Genomic DNA, 14,671 nt, shown 5'->3' on the forward strand with positions numbered 1-14,671 from the left:
AAAAGTTAAAACTTTTTTTATAAATCATTTTGAAAGTCACTGAAAACACGAAAATTCGAATCGAAATACAAAAATTTTTTTGATGACATATTGTATTTCTATTCGAATTTTCGTGTTTTTAGTGACTTTCAAAATGATTTATAAAGAAAGTTTTAACTTTTTTTGGCATATGATACCAGACAAAGTGTCTTATAATTAGGTTCTCCATCGATAAAAAATAAAAAAAAAAATTGTTTGTAACTCAATTGAGGGACAATGAAGAAAATTTAATCACACAAAGTCGCTCTTCCACGATAAGGTTTATTAGAAGTAATTTGACACTATAGTGGCTAGACGAAGAAGAGACATTTTACTATAAAAAGGCGAAATATCAATATACACTTCTCTCCTCCCTTGCGAAAATCCATCGATCGAAAATTTAATTCTGAGTGGTATGATCTATATCTTTTAGAAATACAGCAGACTCTTTCTGGGCTTAATCTTTTTTTAAATTAATACGCAGCAAAATACGTTTTTCGGTCAGAAATTTTCCTAATGAACTTCAGACTAGTTGAATGAGTACACCGCTCAAATAGCTTGTTTCCAAAATCCATTTTTATTAGGCATCCGCTTTGTTTGGTGTCAGGTAAGACTTAGGCTGTATACCTACAGGTATATGGTGCAGAGGAGAAGAAACTTCTTTGATTTTAGAGAAGGTCGACTTTTTGATGGGACTGACTACTCTCACTTGAAACAAAAATCGCTGTTTATAACTGAGACGTTTAATTGACACAAGAATATTCCAAATTTAAACCGTCAACCGAGATCAATTGGTGGATCTCGCAAAGCCAAGTCTATGTCCTGTTGAATTTCATCTGTCTTCTCAGTAATTTCCTTTTTCTGATCTTCCAACAGTTTTTGAGATGCATTCAGTCTTCGTCTAACATTCTGCAGATCCTCATTGTCAGAGTAAAATGTTTCGAACACCTTCCACCAATCTTCCAAATTATTGCGGTTACTGTTTGAGTTGACTTCAGCGTTTTCACTTGCACTGGGTAGCGTTCTAACTTTTTCGATTGGTGGTTTTTCCACAAGAAATGTTTCCATATCTTCGAGTATCTGTAAGTTTGGAAGTGAAAAAGACTGTCGACTGCAAATGGAAAAGGATGGAAGTATACCGATGCAAATGTTGGTGGTTGAGGTGGTTTTAATTCCGCTTTTGTTTTTCTAAACATTTTAATTTTAATACGTGTATGATACTTGCAATACGAGTGAATGTTTATTTATTATTTCTAACATAGGTGACAGTGACAGAACAGGACACATGCATCACATATGATGCTGTCGAAAAGGTTGAAGCCGGTAGGTATTTGAATTTTGGAGCTAAGAAATTAAAGAAACGAGTAGCCAAGGTAGAATGTTAAAGGAGAGCGATTTCTAACTATAGGTCACTTCCACTGATCTCGGGTTCTATGAAAATAAAAGAAATCGCATATATTCAAAATGAGCCCACATCTCACTTTAGTTTTTCATTCATAATTTTTTGACAGCTGAACCCAAGATCAGTTAAATTGTACTGGTCTAAGCTATCTTTTACCCCTTTATAATGTAGTAGACTGATCAGAAATCCCATCCCATGTAATGTTGTGGAAGAACTAGGAAAATAGCCTCACCTCGAACCATATCTTCAACATAATATACCATTTTACAGTTTACAGTTTTTATTTAAAATGTCTTTCTTGCGAAATAGGTTGTGACGATGAGATAAGCAAGGCTGTATACTTTGGGGAGGTCACGCAGATCGCCATTTTATTAGATACGCGGGAACACGCCTTTTCCATACAAACCAATTCACCAAAATTGAATTTGTATGGCGTGGTGAATTTTTTGTATGAAACGAGGTATGTAACCCGCGTATCTGCATCTTTCCACGAAGTCTGCTCTAAGGAAAGTATCACAGATATTTAAAAATGAAATTGCAATCATCACAGGACAGGCCATGGTCATGGAATTCGTCACACCAATGGAAAACCTGATCATTCTTATCAGGATCAGTCGTTTTAACTTGCCTTAGGGGATGGGTCAAATAATCATATGAAAATGTTCAATGGTGAGTATGATACTTACCTCAAAAGGTAAGGTAAAATTAACGGACTTTGGTATTCTCGCTCTAATCATACCAGTCTGTAGAATGTTCACAGAAACTGATTTCTCACATTCTGACCAGATAATTGTGACAAATCTGTGGGTCACACGACGTCAAAATGAGAGGAATTATATACAACTTCAAACTGGGACTTACTATCTACTCTCAAGTCCTGCAAGGCAAGTTATAATTAACTGGTCTTTGGACTTTTTGCTTTGATCATGACTGTCTATAATAATAACATTGATTTTTTCCAGCAATTTGAGTAAATAGTTTAACGAGAAGTCCGAAGACCAGTTAATTATAACTTGCCGCAAGACAAGTAAAATAAGTGGTCTAAATTATATTTCATTCTCTCACTTCATTTCATACCATCCATCATGATCAACGTAACTCCAGCTTACATTAACAATTCAAAAAAGCTGCTACTTATCAGAATAGTCTCTATAATAGTCTATTGGCTGTTATGATCAGAGCGAGAAAACCGAAGACCAGATAATTATAACTTGCCTTGGGTACTTGGAGAGGACCGAAGACCAGTTTATTGTACCTTGCGTTGGGGTACTTGTCAAAATATTTCTTTCTCCCCCATCATAATAGTCTATAGACTGTTATGATCAGAGCGAGAAAACCGAAGACTAGTTATTATAACTTGCCTTGAGGTACTTGTCGAAGTATTTGCTTCTCTTTCAACGTGGTACGTTGAGAGCGAGAGGACAGAAGACCAGTTTATTTTACCTTGCCTTGGGATACTTGTCAAAATATCTTCTTCTCTTTCATCATAACACTTTATACTCTTTCATGTCGAAAAGGCAATCTGGCTTAAAACTTTATATAGTTTAAAGGGACTTTGACAGATAGTTGTGGTGTCACGGCTGTCACAAGTGATGGATCAAGTGTAGAGGGTGTAGAGACTGTCAAAAAAATAGCTGATTCAGAGAAAAATTTTCATATTTCATATTGAAATCTAACAAAAATTAAGGTAATTGAGACAGTGATAAAATGTGACCGAGACAATAATGCAGTTGTAATTGATGAAGATGAGTTTTGGCACCAATTGCCTCGATAAAATTATGAATTTACATAACCTGCAAGTGAATTCCAGGCCAATGCCAAATTTATTTTAGTAGGTCTATTCGAACCCTTGATGATAAAAATATAAATCTAATTTGCGATAAGACGATAGTGATAGTTGAGTAAAGAATACTAATAATTATTTCCATCGAACGCAGACAAAAGGGTAAATTTATGGAGCTCTCCAATCACAGAAATTAAATAGCAATCAAAAATCGATCAATTACCAATTAAAATGATGAGTTAAAAATTTCAAACTGTCTCACCACCGGTCATATATACTTATTTGTAATATACTTCTGTTTGCGTGAGCTAAACTCATGAATTAGACAGGAATGAATTGAAGTGGTATGCGTAGTGACTGTGCAGTAATCAACGAATTTTTGTCTTTTATTTATTCCAGCAGAAATGGCTCGAATTAAAATTATTCTTCCGGTGATTGTTTGCTTACTGGCCGCATTCTATTCACAATCGGTTCACTGCCGAAGTAACGAAGCCCCAGAGGACAATGATTTCGCCGAATTTGATGATTTCGATTCGGACGACGAATTCGAAACGATATCCGAGCATTCAGTTAAAAGTGAAAAGCAATCGAACGTTGGTGGTGCTAATGAGAGAAATGACAATTTTCAAGATGCCTACGATGAAAATGATGAGGACGATGGTGTGGTTGAAGAGGAAAGCGAATTTGAACATTTCCGGGATGATGAAGAGTTCGAAGGTTTCAACAAAAATGATCAGGCTGTACCGGTTGAAACTGGTGAACCGAAACTCACAATGGTATTGATTCAGCTGGAAGATGTGCTGTGAACCGGTTTTATCAATTTTCTTTTGTCATTTTACAGGCCAAAGTACCTCTACACTTCCGTACGCATTGGGACTCCTACTGGATGGAGATACTAATGTTAGCCGGTTTGGCTGCATATTTCACCAATTATTTTATTGGAAAGAACAAGAATACGAAATTGGCTAATTTGTGGTTGTCGACACACAAAAGTCTCTTGGAAGACAATTTCCTGCTGATCGGTGATGATGGCAAAGTGGAAAACGAGAATCCCGGTTTTGTCAAAGAAAGCGAGAGTCTTTACACATTGTGGTGCAGCGGACGAACGTGTTGCGAGGGCATGCTCGTCGAACTGAAAATGATAAAGCGTCAGGATTTGGTTGCCATTTTATCTGAAATCGTTCGACCGTCAACGGACCAACTTCACTTCAAAGTAGAAATATCTAAAGAATCGATGGATCCGTTCGTATTTTGTGTGGCATCTCGTAGGACAGCAACCAAATTATTTAAGGAAACTGCTGATTTAGTAAGTTACAAACAATCATAGCTCACAACCATAGCCCGCTTCAATTTGCTTCCGTTTCAGAGTAAATATTGCATTCTAGTCAATAAGCCTGAAGATAAATACAAAGTGCCAAGTGGATTTTCTGTGTTATCCGAACTACCTGAGGCCACATCTGCCATGTTAGATTCTCGAATTGTGTTAGCGTTAGCTAAATTTGCAAATTTGATTGATTACATCCACATATCCGATCAATATGCTGGAGCAATTCAACAAGACGATCCTGCCACGCTAAAGCAACCCGAAGTGAAACGGATGCTGATGGCCGGATTCAATTTACCGAAAAATGCTGATATGGAGTCGGTGAAGCCGTTGCTAGTTTTAGTATTCTATATGTTGGAAAGACTGAAAAGATTTCGATTGTCCAAAGAGGTGAGAGAGACGGTTAATTGGTCAATGTAGATGCTTGATCATTAAAATGAAAATCAAAATTTCAGGGCAAACAAAAGGCTGATAAAAACCGTTTACGTGTAGAAGAAGAATTTCTGAAAAGTACCCATCATCAACGCGCAGAGGCTGGTAAGTAATCACTGCAAAAATTTGCGATTTTGAGTTCAGGCAATCTATAAATTTGCGATTAATTTCAGCTGCCGTTCGTCGTGAAGAGAAGAGAAAGTTGGAGAAAGAAAAAATCATGTCAGAGGACGATCCGGAAAAGCAGAGACGATGGGAGAAGAAGGAACAGAAGCGTCAATTGAAGAAGAAAGCTCCGAAGATGAAGCAACTCTCAATTAAGGCTCTGTAAAATCCAAACACGTGGAAAGATTCAGTTTCAGAAATTAATAGTACGATCAAAACCACCCATCCTCATTTATCCATTCTTGTTTTTTAGTTTTTGCATTTTATTTTTCGAAATGCAATGTATCATGATTAGATTAGTCTCTTCTTTTGTGCATCGGTCACGGTACCGTTGGTCTTTTCTTTATTTTACCTAAATTGTTCAGGTTTTACTATCGGTAGTGTACGATAAATAAAAGACGTTCGGGAAAGATAATGTAATTTCTTAATCAGAATTGAATAAATTCGTATCTTGTCACGTTTACAAAAAAAAACTTTTAATCTTTCACAGCCGACCAGCATATCACCGGTGTAATTATGGAATCTTTTACTATCTTTTGTTTAAATTTTATCAAGACATGGATGGAAATAGTTATTCGTTCCCCGAGGATGTTCTATGTGGCCATAGCGCAGCGAGTTAACCGAGAAAATTAAATTTCCACCTTTTTTCCGAGGTCAACACAACGCTTTTCACAACAATATCTCCCGAAATATCAGCTGAGGTGAGAAACAGACTATTTTCTCGCCTGCTTTGAGAAAAATCTTTTACTTCATTAGTTTCAACATGCTTTGTGCTACAGAAGGCCTCACTAGCCACGGCTCGTTATATTTTCATTTATTGTCTCTGTCGTTAACAGATAAAATAGCAAATTCATTTCCAACAAATCAAGAGTTGTTCGGTAATGGTGAAACGATTTCTCTTGCTCTGATGGGATATCAGACAAAAACCTCTTAGAAGAGGAAGGGTGACGCAAGTCCTTTACTTACAAAAGTATTGATATCAGAAAGGGTGACGCTCAAGGCTCCGATACGCAAAAATTTAACTTCAACACCAATTCTTTATATTAAAAAAATTGCGTCACAAATGGCAGATGATTTCGGTTCTATTTCTGAAGTAATTCTACTTTCGACTATACGAGAATTCAGTTTTCTCTTTTTTAATTCCACTTTTTTAGTTTATTTTCATTCGCTTTTGTTTTTTTAATTAAAATAAAATTATAAAGATTGAAGTTAGACGCTTCCAAGAAACCTCTACGGATATTCAAAATGTTTGCTCTGAAGTTTTAAGAGGTATTAATTCAGATTGCACCTGTGTAAGCTTAGTTTCTTGTATGTTAAAAATTTACATTCACGAAACATACTTGAACGAAATAGTTGTAATGGTGCCACGACAACTAATCACTCAGTTAGGAGGACGACAAAAATAATTTTTAATAAATTTGTTGTCTGGTTGTCCTCATCATCTGCCATTTGTGACGCAATTTTTTTAATATAAAGAATTGGTGTTAAAGTTAAATTTTTGCGTATCGGAGCCTTGAGCGTCACCCTTTCTGATATCAATACTTTTGTAAGTAAAGGACTTGCGTCACCCTTCCTCTTCTAAGAGGTTTTTGTCTGATATCAGTACTTTTGTAAGTTTTAAGGTTAAAGCGTCAGTTATAACATATCAAAAGTTTTTATTTAGAGACGACGAAAGCAGTTTTATATGTCCCGTAACACAAAAGATACCAAAACCACATTTGAAACAGGAAAATCCTACTACCCAACAATTTTCATATTTGCCACTGTTTTCTGCTTCTAAAACACTCAGACATTGTCGAAGACACCAACCTTAAAATTGAAACACTTTTCCAGTTTTGGTCATTTCGCCTGTATTCTACTCCCAAAACTCTGAGACTTTGCCGAAGACACCAATATTCCATCTGCCATTCATTTTGAAAAAAGTCCAAAAACATAAAATTGAAACACTTTTCCCGTTTTGGTCATTTCGCCCATAGTCTACTCCAAAAATTCTGAGACTTTGCCAAGGAGACGAACGTTCCATCTGTTACAGATCCAAAAATAAATCCAAAAACTGATAGTGACCAAATTGTTCCAGTTTTTGCACATAGGGCCATGTTCTACTCCCAAAACTCTGAGACTTTGCCAACCTTCCATCTACCACAGTTCCCGAGATAGGTCTAAAAACTGATAGTGCCCAAATTTTTCCAGTTTTTGTACATACTGCCCTATTCTACTCTCAAAACTGTAAGACTTTGCCGAAGAAACCAACCTTCGATCTGCCACAGTTCTAGGGATAAATCTAAAAACTGATGGTGAACAAATTTTTCCAGTTTTTGTACATACTGCCCTATTCTACTCTCAAAACTCTTAGACTTTGCCGAAGAAACCAACCTACCATCTGCCACAGTTCCCGAGATATGTCTAAAGACTGATAGTGACCAATTTCTTCCACTTTCAGTACATACTGCCCTATTCTACTCTCAAAACTCTAAGACTTTGCCGAAGAAACCAACCCTCCATCTGCCATAGTTCCTGAGATAAATCTAAAAACTGATAGCGCCCAAATTTTTCCAGTTTTTGTACATACTGCCCTATTCTCCTCTCAAAACTGTAAGACTTTGCCGAAGAAGCCAACCTTCGATCTGCCACAGTTCTAGAGATAAATCTAAAAACTGATAGCGCCCAAATTTTTCCAGTTTTTGTACATAGGGCCATATTCTACTCCCAAAGCTCTGAGACTTTGCCGAAGAAACGAACGTTCCATCTGCCATAGTTCCTGAGATAAATCTAAAAACTGATAGTGCCCAAATTTTTCCAGTTTTTGTACATACTGCCCTATTCTACTCTCAAAACTCTTAGACTTTGCCGAAGAAACCAACCTTCCATCTGCCACAGTTCCCGAGATAAGTCTAAAGACTGATAGTGACCAATTTCTTCCACTTTTTGTACATACTGCCCTATTCTACTCTCAAAACTCTAAGACTTTGCCGAAGAAACCAACCCTCCATCTGCCATAGTTCCTGAGATAAATGTAAAAACTGATAGCGCCCAAATTTTTCTAGTTTTTGTACATACTGCCCTATTCTCCTCTCAAAACTGTAAGACTTTGCCGAAGAAGCCAACCTTCGATCTGCCACAGTTCTAGAGATAAATCTAAAAACTGATAGTGAACAAATTTTTCCAGTTTTCGCACGAACGGCCATATTTTACTCCAAAACTGAAAGTAAAAAACATTCCAATTTCATCTCAAAACAGCCTTCATATCATAACATATCGAGAAACACATACGAACACATACTTACACACACACATAAAACTTCATTTTACATGTAAATATATATGGGGCTTGTATGGGAACTTCCGAAAGCCCTAGATCCTAAACGAGATCATGTCGACCCAAATTTGCCAAAAGTCTTAGAATCATGCCCAGGAACTACTCCCAAAATTTCAGCAAAATCGTAGGCGCCGTTCTCGAGATAGATTCCACAAGCAAACAAGCAACTTTGAAATGCAATATATCGGCCAATTTTGAACCTTATGAGACGTGAGATAGCTCGTTGAACTCGTATTGACGCCCAGAATACGATTATCATACTTCAAGTCATTATCATACATCAAAAGTCGTGGGAGCCAAGGGGGAAAAGTCAAAAAGTTGCTGTATATATGTTCCTTAGTCCCTAATTTTTTTTTTTTATTTTTTGTAGTGTGGACTTGCGTCACGCCTGCTTACTAACGTGCAGGCATGATTGGTTCAGTTGCCTACAAGCAGTTGCTTCCATCAATTCCAAAACGACCACTTTTTCATGTAAATCTCATTTATTTCTGATATTCAAGAACAATAGCTTAGTGTATACTGAAACCAAATTGTACAGTGCAAAATTCAAGTCATTTTTAATTATAGAATGGATTGTACGTTACCCAATGTGCTCTTGACTGATTTTGTTCACTTTTATGCGACGTGAAAAGCGACTTGTAGACCTCCGTTTTACTCTTATCTTCAGCTACACTGAAAACACCATCCTTCAGTTTCTTAATGTCTGGATCAATCAAAGCGTCGCTCTTCGCTTCTCGTTTCAAATTCGGCTTCACAGTATGTGTAGGCTTTGTATTCGAATGCGATGATGTAGGTAAAACAACAGCTGCTTGTTCCGAAGAACCCGCCACGGATTGCTGATCTGCAGACGTCACGGTCTGAGTTATTTCTTTAGTTTGATTCTTCGCCTTTTTTTCCTTTTTGGCCGCCTTTTGTCGGGCTGTACGGGCTTGCATTTTCGATAACATTAGGTCGGTGTCCTCTTCATTTCCATTCAAAATGACGACGTCCTCTTCGGCGAACGGTGTATGACACTGTAAATAGATGAAATTATTAACTGATGGAGAATAAATTTGAAATGACAAGCAGGCACTGAAGGCAACGAAACAACATACCAGAGAACAGTTTTTCGATTTGATTTCCTTCAATGCTCGTTCCGAAAACACACATCCACAAGTCCACAATGCAACGAAACGAAATTTTCCGGTCATTTCCAAACCAATCAATTTGCAAATGTATGGTGCCGAGCGAACGTCCAAGCTGCCTTCCGTTTTGTCGCAATCTGTGTATACGGGATTCGGGGTCAGTTGCAAATTCTTCACATCCTTCAAGCTTTTGATATGCGATGCAGATCCGGGCATTTTGTCCTTTTCCAGTAAATGTTCAATGACATTCTGTTTTGAGTACAATCTGCCCAGGCCACACATGACTATGGGTTCTTGCAGTGGTTGTTGAGTGATTGAACAGTGACGCCATCGGTAGGCTAGTTCGGACTCCTTGTCTTTCTGGAAAATTTAATTTGAGATTAATTACACCATCCATACAGACATTCACAGACGGCAGGACATTCTAGCTTGTACAAAAAGAAATAAACAACGATTTTTCAGCAGTTTAACCCGATGAATTAATGAATTTCGATCGATTATAGTAAACATTTTCTGGTACAGAAATATCAGTAAACAAAGCAAAGCGAAGAAGGAACTGATAATGGAATTAAGTTACATACCTGTTCAGGCTTCTTTTTAAGTCTAACCAATTCGTCTCTTCTAGGGATCGTGCCTCCATCACACCCCATGGTTTAATAATATTGATATTTAGAGTGAAAAGTAAAAATACGATGTGAATTATTTGACAACAGCTTGTGACGGATGTCTATTAAGAAACAATGACGTCTTCGATTTGTAAGACACCACTGACTGACTCACCAAGCTCACCACACACTAAAGAAAATGTGACAGCTGTCAAAGTGACATTTTATTTCACACTAAAGCCATCTAGGTATTAATTCTTCAAACTGTTTTATTTTTCAAAGTCGAAATAACAATGTGGGCAACATAGAGAAACTTAATTTCAAAACCCACCGAAACCCCGTGCTACCATCTACATTAAAAACACATACCGAGCGAGCGGAGCGAGCCAATTTTAATCTATCTAACCGTGGATTTACATAGCAACGTAAAAGTGACAGATGCAATGTTTTTTAAATACTGCAACCCGAAATTTCATTCATAAAATTAAAATTATGAATGAAATTTCGAGTTGCCGTATGAGAAAATTTTTGCATCTGTCACTTTTACGTTGCTATGTAAATCCACAGTAAAGCGACTGTGCGACGAGTAGTTTTCATAAAGAGGGATTCGTTTGAAAAAGGGCCGACCGAAATCGGACGCATTTTCCATTGACTGTGTGTGTAACTATAATAACAAAAATCAATATCAAAAGAGGCAGTTTCTACATAGTCATACACTATTTGCAACCGGGTACAATTAGCATCACTATCTTTGAAAAAAGCGACTGACTCAATCTTCAGTCCGAATCATTTAACGTTGGTTTCACTCTACTTTGGTTTTAGTCTACTTCCTTTGTAGTATACGAGCAGTTATGTAACACCGGCTTCAACGTTTTTATGTTTGTAGAATAAAAATTTTTCCATAAAATTTACGAAAACACAAAGCCTTTCAAATCTAATCGATTCTCTTGTATTTCTGGATTGGGAGGCCTGAAGTTTCATAGAAAAAAAAAAATATTTGATGAATAAAATTGTTACACAGGAAGCAGAATCTAATAGCAGAGAACAACACGCGACAGGTAGCTTTTAGTAATGATCATAAATAAATAAGTCATAAAATTTTGATTTGATTTACGGTTATACAAATAGAAAGAGGGCTGTTGTAGGTGAAAATTGGCATTACACTTTAGCCGTCTCAAATATCGACAATTCAATGTTCTTAAAATATCAAATTCTGGTGGTGCTGCAAGTTTTAGTACTAGGCCTGGTTAAAGGCAGATTGAAGGAATGTAAGCTTTAACTCTAAATGAGAGACGCGAACTAGGACCAGCCGTTTTGGGCATGCAGCTAGTCGGGACGGGACGGTTTGGGTGATTTACTTGATGAACCGGGGAAAGAACAAATTATCACTAGATTGTCCCAACCTGATAAATCTAAAAAAAGGACTAAATGAAATAACTTCATTTAACTCCATTTATAGACGATCCTTGCAATTTCGAAGACCAAATCTTTCCAGAATTTGAATGCAGAAAATCATGTCGTGGTGTTATTGAGGCACCAGGCGGAAAATGTGTTGATGGCCTAAAATGCTGCCATTTAACAAAGCAGATTTCTAGGCAAGAAGTCCCTGAATGTGAGTGAATATAAATTTGAAAGTCATTCTGAATGAATCAATTTTGTTTTACTGGTATTTAGACGGATACTGTCTTCTTGATAAAGTAATCGATGAACAATTTGAATGCAGAAAATTATGTGGTGATCTTACAGAAATTACCAAGGGCAAATGTGCTACCGGACTAAAGTGCTGTTTTACAATCAACCCGAATTTTGGGAGAAGAGTGACGACCGCTCCGGAGGTGTTAGTAGAGCCCCTTTTCAGATAGGCTGACCAGCTCAAGTTATGATTGTGTACATCAACAATCGATTGAAAATATATTTGTTGTCCTCCAACTTTTACAAATACAAAAGGCTCAATCTCAAATTCTTTACAACTCAACCTCAACTACTAAAGCTTTAGTCGCCGAGAGAGAATCGGAGAATTTTTATCCTAGAACTTCGGAAGTTTAGAAATTTACCCAGCTGTGTAATGTCGACATCACTTGTGTTGTTCAAAACCTCACCCTCGAATTAAGCTTCAGACTTCAAACTACTCAGAAAAACATTAACTCTCTAGTCACATAACAAAGAAATATGTGTGCTACTTCACTCCATTATTACAAAAAATTTCAAACTTTCGCGCGAATGTCTTATCCTCGGTCTTATCATTGAAAATATTCCAGCCGAAGAAAGTGAAATATTTAACGACAAACACCGCCAATCGCTAAAAGTCTCCAAAATAGAAACCGTAAATTTTTACCGCACATGCAAACGCGATTTTTGTTAATTTTTTTGAACGGAATTAACAATTTAATTGAAATTGGGCTCCCAGAACATAAATTACCCGAATTTTATATCTAAATTCAAAACCGTAGTATTTACATTCAATAAATTCTTTAAAAATTCACGATCCTTTCCAATCGCTGTGATCACTTCGATCCATATGAACAGCCAGCGTCAATTTCAAAAGGTAAAATAAAAGAAGTGATTTGAGAGGTTTGCGAGCGAGAGAGAGCATTAACCGAATGAAACGAATCAGTTGGTGCTTACTTAGACTAAGTAGATATAGACTGGCAGTACGTAGACGTATCAGTGAAGCAAAAGCAAAGGAGCATTACGTATACATAACATACATAAAATACACCAACACATTCTTACGTTTAAGAACGTCAAACAAAATTTGAAAAATAATTCATACAAATCAACGTTGGCGTCGATAATCGAGTACACTAAATTTAAGGTACTTGCACAGACTATTACATATTTCGTATTCACTTTTGCTTCAAAGTGTTTACGAAATTAATGTATAGAGGGCCAGTCTATTTCATCTAATATGTCATTGGGTGCTGATAATGTAGAACTGTAAACAGTGGAATTATAATAAATTTGAAGTCGAATTGTAAAATTCAAATTTTTGTTTTCATGTGAATATCGAAACGGATTTTACTGCAATAATCAATTAGAATTTAATTCAATGAATAATTTGCTAAAATAAAACACTTAACTGGGTTATCCCGTTCATTGGAAAATAGTTTTTAGTCTTTTTTTTTTGTTCCATCAAAGACGGTTATGAAAGTCGTTGTTGTTGCGAAATCGAAGATGTTAATGAAACGCCGGTTTACTTGTGACTTGTGACTAAATTAATATATTTAATGAACAAAATCATAAGCCGGTACATAAACCAAATATGCTTTATGCTACAACATTATAGGTGATTGAACTTCGTATCATTTTCATTTATTGTTTTGTCTAACTAACTTCCTATGGTGATACGCAATACATTAAGTTGTATATTGGTATTTTCAACACCTTCCCTTAATGATAATCCCAACAAAAATCTCTTCGAGAAAAGTGTGACGCAGTCTTTGAAATACAATTTCTAAAATGAATGATATCGCTAGAGTTGACGCTTTCAGCTTCGTTACGCAAAAATTAAATTTTACACCCAATTAGTTCAAACAAGCTGGCTTAGTTTTTCTCATCATCTGCCAAATAATTTTTACCAAAAAAAAATTTGACTGGAAACAACCAAAATTTTACCAAAAAAATCTGCGTCGCAAAGTCAAAAGTGGCAAATGTTCAGGAACAGACCAGCAAGAAAATTTATCTGCCACATGCGACGCAGATTTTTTTGGTAAAATTTTGGTTGTTTCCAGTCAAATTTTTTTTTGGTAAAAATTATTTGGCAGATGATGAGAAAAACTAAGCCAGCTTGTTTGAACTAATTGGGTGTAAAATTTAATTTTTGCGTAACGAAGCTGAAAGCGTCAACTCTAGCGATATCATTCATTTTAGAAATTGTATTTCAAAGACTGCGTCACACTTTTCTCGAAGAGATTTTTGTTGGGATATCAGTCGTTTTAGAAGTGTAATCAACACTGCTTTTTATAACAGTTTACAGTTTTAATTCAAAAAATTTACGAAAATCGAAAATTTGACGAAATTCGAAAATTTGATGAAATTTGACGAAATTCGAAAATTTGACGAAATTTAACGAAATTCGAAAATTTGACGAAATTTGACAAAATTCCGAAATTTGACGAAATTCGAAAATTTGGCGAAATTCGACGAAATTCGAAAATTTGACGAAATTCGAAAATTTGACGAAGAAAGTAATTCTCTATCTGCCACCATTCAAGAAATATCTCCAAAACCCCAATTGACCCACTTATTTCCAACTTTCGACATTTTTCGCAAATGCCCTTCTTTTCTACTCGTAAAACTCTGAGACTTTGCCGAAGAAAGTAACTCTCTATCTGCCACCATTCAAGAAATACCTCTAAAAACATAATTGACCCACCCATTTCCAACTTTCGACATTTTTCACATATGCCAATGTGTTCTACTCGTAAAACTCTGAGACTTTGCCGAAGAAAGTAAATCTCTATCTCTCATAAGCCAAAAAATATTAGTCCTTTCATCCAACG

At 36.3% G+C, this 14,671-nt stretch overlaps 4 protein-coding genes across 5 annotated transcripts; 2 read left to right on the top strand and 2 right to left on the bottom strand.

Annotated features, from left to right (window-relative positions):
• Positions 1-749: 749 nt before the first annotated feature.
• Positions 750-1,281, bottom strand: LOC119066948. Its single transcript, XM_037169668.1, has 2 exons — positions 1,158-1,281; positions 750-1,098 (listed from the first exon to the last, which is right to left on the bottom strand). Exons 1-2 carry the CDS (start codon positions 1,212-1,214, stop codon positions 796-798), a joined length of 360 nt encoding a protein of 119 aa, XP_037025563.1. The 5' UTR covers positions 1,215-1,281; the 3' UTR covers positions 750-795.
• A 1,699-nt stretch (positions 1,282-2,980) lies between these two features.
• Positions 2,981-5,597, top strand: LOC119066957 (coiled-coil domain-containing protein 47). 2 transcript variants are annotated; one of them, XM_037169681.1, is made up of 6 exons: positions 2,981-3,107; positions 3,603-3,979; positions 4,045-4,509; positions 4,570-4,917; positions 4,983-5,064; positions 5,133-5,597. In XM_037169681.1, the coding sequence occupies exons 2-6, from the start codon at positions 3,608-3,610 to the stop codon at positions 5,288-5,290; spliced, it is 1,425 nt and encodes a 474-aa protein (XP_037025576.1). In that variant the 5' UTR covers positions 2,981-3,107; positions 3,603-3,607; the 3' UTR covers positions 5,291-5,597. The 2 variants fall into 2 exon arrangements, with proteins under 2 accessions (XP_037025576.1, XP_037025577.1); XM_037169682.1 differs by having other exon boundaries at positions 2,990-3,107; positions 3,607-3,979; positions 5,133-5,587.
• A 3,306-nt stretch (positions 5,598-8,903) lies between these two features.
• Positions 8,904-10,337, bottom strand: LOC119066966 (replication termination factor 2). Its single transcript, XM_037169697.1, has 3 exons — positions 10,146-10,337; positions 9,535-9,924; positions 8,904-9,453 (listed from the first exon to the last, which is right to left on the bottom strand). The coding sequence occupies exons 1-3, from the start codon at positions 10,212-10,214 to the stop codon at positions 8,998-9,000; spliced, it is 915 nt and encodes a 304-aa protein (XP_037025592.1). The 5' UTR covers positions 10,215-10,337; the 3' UTR covers positions 8,904-8,997.
• Positions 10,338-11,338: 1,001 nt separating this feature from the next.
• Positions 11,339-12,112, top strand: LOC119066969. The gene is made up of 3 exons (XM_037169704.1): positions 11,339-11,437; positions 11,629-11,781; positions 11,844-12,112. Exons 1-3 carry the CDS (start codon positions 11,362-11,364, stop codon positions 12,029-12,031), a joined length of 417 nt encoding a protein of 138 aa, XP_037025599.1. The 5' UTR covers positions 11,339-11,361; the 3' UTR covers positions 12,032-12,112.
• Positions 12,113-14,671: the final 2,559 nt, after the last annotated feature.

Source organism: Bradysia coprophila, chromosome IV (assembly GCF_014529535.1).
Source record: "Bradysia coprophila strain Holo2 chromosome IV, BU_Bcop_v1, whole genome shotgun sequence".
Classification (NCBI taxonomy): domain Eukaryota; kingdom Metazoa; phylum Arthropoda; class Insecta; order Diptera; family Sciaridae; genus Bradysia; species Bradysia coprophila.

What these genes read in the sequence shown, in the direction of transcription:
- LOC119066948 (XM_037169668.1), bottom strand. Translation starts at nt 1,214, where the DNA reads ATGTTTAGAAAAACAAAAGCGGAATTAAAACCACCTCAACCACCAACA. An exon ending in AACCACCAACATTTGCATCG is followed by an intron (nt 1,099 to 1,157) that starts GTATACTTCCAT and finishes CCAAACTTACAG; the next exon opens with ATACTCGAAGATATGGAAAC.
- LOC119066957 (XM_037169681.1), top strand. Translation starts at nt 3,608, where the DNA reads ATGGCTCGAATTAAAATTATTCTTCCGGTGATTGTTTGCTTACTGGCC. An exon ending in GTGAACCGAAACTCACAATG is followed by an intron (nt 3,980 to 4,044) that starts GTATTGATTCAG and finishes GTCATTTTACAG; the next exon opens with GCCAAAGTACCTCTACACTT. An exon ending in GATTTCGATTGTCCAAAGAG is followed by an intron (nt 4,918 to 4,982) that starts GTGAGAGAGACG and finishes TCAAAATTTCAG; the next exon opens with GGCAAACAAAAGGCTGATAA.
- LOC119066966 (XM_037169697.1), bottom strand. Translation starts at nt 10,214, where the DNA reads ATGGGGTGTGATGGAGGCACGATCCCTAGAAGAGACGAATTGGTTAGA. An exon ending in TTAAAAAGAAGCCTGAACAG is followed by an intron (nt 9,925 to 10,145) that starts GTATGTAACTTA and finishes TAAATTTTCCAG; the next exon opens with AAAGACAAGGAGTCCGAACT. An exon ending in AATCGAAAAACTGTTCTCTG is followed by an intron (nt 9,454 to 9,534) that starts GTATGTTGTTTC and finishes ATCTATTTACAG; the next exon opens with TGTCATACACCGTTCGCCGA.
- LOC119066969 (XM_037169704.1), top strand. Translation starts at nt 11,362, where the DNA reads ATGTTCTTAAAATATCAAATTCTGGTGGTGCTGCAAGTTTTAGTACTA. An exon ending in TAAAGGCAGATTGAAGGAAT is followed by an intron (nt 11,438 to 11,628) that starts GTAAGCTTTAAC and finishes CTCCATTTATAG; the next exon opens with ACGATCCTTGCAATTTCGAA. An exon ending in TAGGCAAGAAGTCCCTGAAT is followed by an intron (nt 11,782 to 11,843) that starts GTGAGTGAATAT and finishes ACTGGTATTTAG; the next exon opens with ACGGATACTGTCTTCTTGAT.